A 7,440-nucleotide genomic window follows, 5' to 3' on the forward strand; every position below is an offset into this window, starting at 1 on the left:
AACGCAGCTACTTACACACACATTAAACTGAGATACGATCGAGAAAAGTTGCGCGCTGTTGTTGTTGTTGCTGGTTTTCGTTGCTGCTGCTGCTGCTGCTGTTTTTTGTTGCATGTCTGCACGCGCAACGCACTTGACTTGAAGTTTTGTAGCTGGGGCCAGTTGAATGACGAGCATAGCGACACCTTTTCCATACCAAATCAACTCAATGTGGCTGCGACGCCAATAGAAGCTGCTGCTGCTTCTTCTTCTTTGTCCGTTGGCTTCGTCTTCTTCTTCTTCTTCTTCTTCTGCTTTGCTGAAGATGTTTGTAATTTAATGGCCTCCTTTTGTTGTTGCTGTATGGTGTGTGGTGTGTGGTTGCCACTGTGCACAACAATTATTATTCAAGTGTTGCGCAGCCGCCGCAACATTTCTCTCTGTCAATTGATCTTTTGTTCACTTTTCTTGATAAAAATGGGCCTCTTTACACCTACCTCCCCCACTTCATTCGCTGCCTCTCCCTCTCCCTGTCTCTTTCTCTCACTCTCTCGCTGCCCCTTCTGCATTGATCTCGCTGTCAACTCTAGCAGCAAAGCAGCGTTTAGCACTAAAGACCCAACTGTATAAAATGCGAGGAATTGCTGAAGGACTTGGCATCTACTTTGATAGTTATTGATGTCGTTTGTCAGAATGTAGCTTTTACGCAATGTTCTACAAATTTTAAGTATTATTTTTGTTCTATTATTATTTATATATTATTTATATTATTTTGACTATATTAAACTAATACTACTATATTTTTACAACATTTTGAATGAAGGTTATGAAAAAATTTCAATACATTTTAATTTAGAGGCTAAATATTTTTTGTTTATAACACATTTTTTACACATTTCAAAAAAGAACGCTTTACAACCACGATCAGTTTCCACTGTTAAGCAGCTATGTTGTCCGCTGATCAAATACAATTGGGTCTGTTGGCAGTTTTGGGCTCGTCCACACACTATAGTACATAGAGGGCTTCTTCTCTGTAAATTTATGATGTTTCATTAGCATGCAAAAAGAGTGGACAGCCAAATGGCCAACGACAAACGAGCCATGTTCTTGATGATGGCTAAATCGATGGGAGGGGGGATTAAATGATAGGGCGGGATGGGATAGCACTTGACCAAATCCATCTTGGGCTGGGTCTCGTTCGGTTCGGTTTGTGGTTGGGGTCAAAACTTGGCGGCATTTGTGCCCTGATTTATGTTTCTATTTTGGGCTTAATCTTTACAAAATACAATTTACATATTCCGATCCGATCCGATGTAACCTCCATTCATAGTACAGTATTTTTGTTGTTTTTGTGCGTCGCTTTATTGTTTTGTAGACAATAAATTTGTTGTTTTGTATCGCGCGCTGGTAGAAATCTTTTAATATTGCTATTTATTCGCTGTCATAGGTCAAATTCGCTTTCCTTCTACCACTACCATAATAATTATACCCTGTAGGCATACAAGTGTGACAAATCGGGTAGTTTAAAGTTGAAAATTTACAATTTTTACACATTTTTTTTATTGTAAAGTTAAAAATTACAATATTTCTTTTTATTTCAATTAAAATTCCAAATAATGCGTATATTAAATTTCGGAATTATTTAAGTTCTTTATTTATTAAGTTCTTAAAAGTTTGCATAAGTTTCTCCAATTTTATCACTATTAAAAATATGAGCTGAAATTATCTACTCAATTCTTCTTCGATTATACAGGGAATCAGCTCGTTTAGCAGTCTGGTTTAGTCGCTGCCTAATGGCTTGACTCAGCGAATGCTGCAGGGTCGCAATTATAATTAATTTCTTGCACCTCGGGCGCCCAATATGGGGCGCCTAAAAATCAGCATATAAAATTAGAGAATTGGATATACTCGTTGTGGGTAAATCACAAAGTTTATTCTCTTTTTGCGTGATAACTAATTAAGAATTATTGGAAAAATTCAACAATTTCTGGGACTTTTAAATGAATAGTAAAACTGTGAAATATATAGTAATATCGTTTTATTTATATTGAAAGTGAAAGTTTTTGTAATTTTTAGAAAATTGTGTGAGTGTTTCAAGGGAATATTATGAAAGTACAAACAGCGAATAGATTGTTTAATATTCAAAAGCAGCCTAGCAATTTTAAAGAAATTTCATATATTATCCTGCTTTCAATATATGCTTGTTCTGTAGATCAAATTTAAACTCTTTTGACTTATCAATGCGCCCAAAGTGGGGCTTCTTTGCGTACAATCGATTCCGGCCTATTCGAGATAAGCATAGCGAGGCATGTAGAAAACTTTCGATGTTTGGGCTTAATGTGTTTCCCAGCCGCTCGATGGTTTTTGCGCATAGATTAGCGAATATGACAAAGCGACACATGCCGCAGCCCAAACAAAGAAGCTCGAAAAAAGAAAGACACTGACGATCGGGTCGAGAGCTATTTTAGCCCTTTGACCAAAAAACTTTCTTCCGCTTTATGTGGCCACAGCACTTTTTTGGGGTTATTAATTGACCATTGACCCCGGCATATACCAAAAAAAAAAAACGATCGAAGCGATCGATCGATCGGGCCGAAAGGCTGAAAGTGTGGTTGGCGAAAACGAGTTCTTACAAAGAAATTATGAATATTTATCTCTGTGCACATTCTATGCGTGTAGAGTGAATCGTTCACTCTGACTTGACTGTTTGTTGGCCTGATGAATAATTCAGATCGCAGCGTTTTTCTACTTTTTTTTTTTTTTTTTGTGCTTTTTTGGCAATTAGCTGTGGGTCAATAGGTCCAACGGCGGCGAGCTAATATAAGTGGCAGCCACAGCAGCTTCGGTTCAGTTTAGTTTTCAGTTAAGACGAGATGAGGCAACGCTGCTTCTTAACGCTATTTGTGGCCAGCATTGTGTGGCTGGCATTGGCCAACAGTGCCGCAGGCGAGACAAGGATCGAGGTGGACGAGAATGGCGATGAATACGAACTTAAGCGTTTCTACATCCAGGGACGCCAACTGAGCGGCACCGGCAGCAAATCCCAATGCGTGGTGACGCGTCGGAAGCGCGCCAGTCGATCCATGGCATTGCCTGCTGCTGGCGTGAGTGTCAGCTCGCAGTCGTTGAGCTTGAGTGGTGCTCTGCCAAATGGAGCTCCCGAGCATCGGGAGGTCGTAACGGACAACAGTGGAAAGCGTCGCTATGTCGCATTGACTGCGTTGCAACTTGAGAATGCCGAGGACGATGACGAGGAAGAGGATGATGACGATGATGAGGAACAGGATGATGAGGAGGAGACCCAGCATGATGATGAAGAGGAGGAGGAGGACGAGGAAGATGTCCAGCAGCTACCACAAATTGTGCCAGTCAAGGTGGTTGAACAGTCGCCCCCACAAACGAATCTGTTGGCTGCCACCTTTGCTCTGCCCGCCACCTCGCAACCGAATGCTGCCCACTTGCCACAAGGCGTCAGCGTCGTGGCCAATGCAGCGACGCATGCCAATGTTGGCGGCGATGCGGGCATTGTGGTCATTGAATCCGAGCAGCCACCCAAGGTTAATCCCAGCACACACGCGGTGTTCGAGCTGAAGCCCCTGAAGCAACAGTTGGCCCCACCACAGCCCCTTGAGCTCCAGTATTGGCCACAGGATATGCGTGAATTTGTGAACGATGCCGAAGCTGATGACGATGATGATGATGAGGACGATGAGCTGTTCTACTATGGACCGGGTTACTATGATGAGTACGATCATTTTGTCACCGAGGACAGTCCGGTGAGCACCTCGGCCATTTGGAGCACCGATAATAGCGATATTCACCCGGTGATCAATGAGGTTAATCAGCATGTGGATGAAGACAAGAAGAAACAGAAGCAGAAGCGCAGAAAACCCAGCCAGGAGTCCACGGGAGTGAAGCGCAAGTCGCAGCAGCAGAAGAAGAAGCGTCCCATTCAGCAGCTCGATGAAGAGCAACCCGTCAAGGAGACATCTCAGAAGCGTAAGAAACAACAGCAGCAGCAGAGCAACAGCGTCAGCAGCGGTGTCCGACGCAAGCCAAGCAAGAAGCCAGCTAGCTCCTCTGTCGGTTCTTCCTCCGGTTCAGCTTCCGCTGTGAGTGCCGCCTCCAGCTCCGATTCCGGAAGCTCTTCAGCCGTGTCCAACTCGAACAAGCGCAAGCGTCCATCGAGCGGCGGCAACAACAAGCGCAAGACGAGCACTAGTCAGCGCCAGAAGCCGAAGAAGAAGAAGTCAAAGAAGCCCAGACCCAGTAACGGTGTCTCCAACTCTAATCCGAACAAGCGCAGACGTCCCAGCGGCTCCTCTTCCTCATCCTCATCCTCAGCCGCCATCGGTGGCTACAAGCGTCGTCGTCCCCAATCGGGAGCTGCATTGGGAGCTGGCGCAAATCTGACCCCGGCGCAACGTCGTCGTCGCAAGCAACAGCAGCAGGAGAAGCGTCGTCGCCAGGAGCTGCAGCGTCGTCGTCGTCGTCGCAACAAGAATCGTCAGAATGGCGGTGGAAACCGTCGTCGCTATTACGGCGATGAGCCCATCATCAATTGCATCTACATCAACAAGGATCCACCAGCGACCACAACCACAGCGCGTCCCTTCTGGAACATCCTCGGACGTGATGCAGCCAATCCTGCCAAGCCAGCGTCAGCTGGATCATCAGCTGGAGTAGGAGGAGATGTTGCCGGTCCAGTTGCTGGCGACTTTGGACTTCGCAAGCGCACAAATCTGCGCTTTGTTGCCTAAGCGGGGAAACGAGAGAAAGTGACGGGGAGAAAGTGTGTGTCCCCATCCACATAATTTATTTATTTATTTTGTTTTTTTTTTTGGAATTTTTTTTTCATATTTATTAATTAATTTATTTGCGAGCAAACTGAGTTTTTGTTTTGTCGACCAAAGTTCGAATGGGAGGGAAAGTATTGATTATTTTGGAGTGAAGCTCATCTAAAATGTGCAACGCTTCCCCGCCCCCACTTCTCCCCTTGCCACGCGCAGGTGTGTAACTTGAATCCTCCCAATTCTCGGCTCAGCCTTGTGACGTGTCCACCCCGAAAAGGACAATGGAACAGGGTGGGGGGTTGGGTCACACACAGGATATATGCATGAGTGCGCGCACACAACAATCAAAGAGACAGAGAGTGAGCGGGAAAGAGTGAGAGAGAAAGCGAGTTTGTTTACGATTTCCGACGCTAGATGGCGCCATGGCTATTGAATCGCAAATGTCATCGGACAATGGACAAAAATGCGCTCGCTGCCTGACGCTGCGGCATTTCCGTTGAGCTCCATTCCTTTCTCCCAACCTTTTTATAGGTGTCCTTGCTATGCTATACAGTGCGTGCTAAAAGTGTGTGCACACACTTATTTTTGATTCATTCTCCATTCTGATGCTTCAGATTTCATTCATTGACAAAGATTTCGGTTTATGAATATTTCAAATATTCGCATTTGATTTACATATTTTCGGTATTTATGCCAATTAGGGAGAAGAGTGAAAGTTTGGCTTGTTTGGGTTTTTTGAATATGAATCATCGCTCTTCTAGATTAAAGTTGATAACATACTGGTGGCCATCACTGTAGGCGAGACTAGTATATATATTTACACACACACACACAGTTGTAGGTGGGTGTGAGTGTTTGAATCGATCGATATTCGTGTCCAGCAGCAGCAGCAGCAGCAGCCAGGCAGCTGTACATTTCGTGCTAGTTGCGGTTGGCAAAAGTATCTATAAGATACTACACACACACACACACACACACACACACTCTCTCCTAGTTTGGGGCGTTTTTGGTTAGGCTTCCGCCCAAGGCAAAAGTTTCCGTTCTCGTGTTTTTTGTTGTTATTTTTATTTGTTTTGTTCCTGTCATTTTCGACGTTGTTGTTGCGCGCTCTGCAAATAAAAAGCGTGTGTGCGCACACAGGACAGAAAAGAGCAGAAAGCACCAAAGCGGGGTTAAAGGTGCTCTCAGATAACGGGAATGACATGGAATTGGAGCGTCATGACTGCATTATAGTATCAAGTGAAGCCCTAAAAATTCATTGCTTGAAATGCAGTTGTTTTCAGGGTGCTTCTTTTCTCCCTCTGCTACAGAAATACAAGTAAAATAACATAAATCCCGAAGGAATTGTAAAGAATTCAAAAGCACTTGAAGAAGTTTTGTCCAATGTTCCCCTATCACCAAATATCATAATTCTAACTCGTTGCCATTCTTTTTTTAACATTTAAAAATTACTAAGATTATTAATATTTTATTGAAATAACGAATACATTTCATTGCAATGCGATGAGACAGAGCTTCTAAGGACATTAGGCAAAATATTCAAATTTGCTGGCAATTATGTTAGGTACAATTTCTATGAAATGTATAACTCATATTTACAATCTCTTCTTGATATCCTTTCTTATACGTATATCGAAACTATTAATGTTGTTTAATCTCTATTTAAATATCCTTTCTTAAAAGACTATCAAGACTATTTATATTTGTTCAACTTCTTTTCCAAGCTTGGGTACATAACATTTAACATTTAATAATTACTAAAATTTGCTGGCTTACTTGTTAGCTACAATTTCTATGAAATGTGTAACTCATATTTACAATCTCTAATTGATATCTTTTCTTATGAGTTTATCGAAACTATTAATTTTGTTCAACTCCTTTTCCTGAGCTTTAATCGAACCTATTTCCCAACTTTGGGTACTTTATCATATTACACTTGCGGAATAATTTATATCTCATGCAGTCTCATTATCTTAACTATAGCGCATGGGGCGGGCAATTGTGTAAACAATTTCGAGGTTATGTTACAATTATTTGAGGTTAGTTTAGGCTTTCTCACGCTTGCTTTCTCGGGGGTGTGCAGTCATCGAATAGGGATAACAGGGAGGGGGGGTTTGAGTCATTGATATCGTGCGATGATTGTTACTTTTGCTATTGGCACGCTTTTTTATGGCGTGTATTTTTTTGTTGTCGTTGTCGTTGCTTTTTTGTAAATATTGACGCGACTGCGAACGCTCTTTTGCGGTATTTGTTTGCTGGAACACGAGTGGGGAGAAGGTCCTGTGAGAAGGTTCTGAGACTGAGACTGTGACTGTCAGGGCGAAGAGCTAACTGTATGCTGCCGCTTAATGCGACTAGTTTGTTGTTAGTTTATGGCTTTGTTTGGCTACTTGGCTACGTCTTGCTACTTTATGTAATTAATAACTGAAAGAGGTCCTTGCACTTCGGGTAGCAAAGCGAAACAGGAGCTGTAGGAATTGTAAAGAATTGAGCTGTTCGAGCCGGCGGGGATCGCAGCTGCAGCAAGGAGCAGCAGCAGCAGCAGCACCGCAAGCAGGTCATTGGCCACATGAAACTGGTCCTAATTTGTTTTTGCGGTCACTCAGATGTGCCCCACTTTGTGTGGCACGAGCCAAAGACAGACGAGGCAAAGAATAATACGCAGAAA

General features: G+C 43.2%; 1 protein-coding gene across 1 annotated transcript; it reads left to right on the plus strand.

The window, feature by feature from the left end:
* The first annotated feature begins 2,852 nt into the window (after positions 1-2,852).
* LOC117565578 (nucleolar and coiled-body phosphoprotein 1) lies at positions 2,853-4,739 on the plus strand. Its single transcript, XM_034244770.1, has 2 exons — positions 2,853-3,285; positions 3,364-4,739. The coding sequence occupies exons 1-2, from the start codon at positions 2,853-2,855 to the stop codon at positions 4,737-4,739; spliced, it is 1,809 nt and encodes a 602-aa protein (XP_034100661.1).
* The last annotated feature ends 2,701 nt before the right edge of the window (positions 4,740-7,440 follow it).

Source organism: Drosophila albomicans, chromosome X, assembly GCF_009650485.2.
Source record: "Drosophila albomicans strain 15112-1751.03 chromosome X, ASM965048v2, whole genome shotgun sequence".
Lineage (NCBI taxonomy): Eukaryota > Metazoa > Arthropoda > Insecta > Diptera > Drosophilidae > Drosophila > Drosophila albomicans.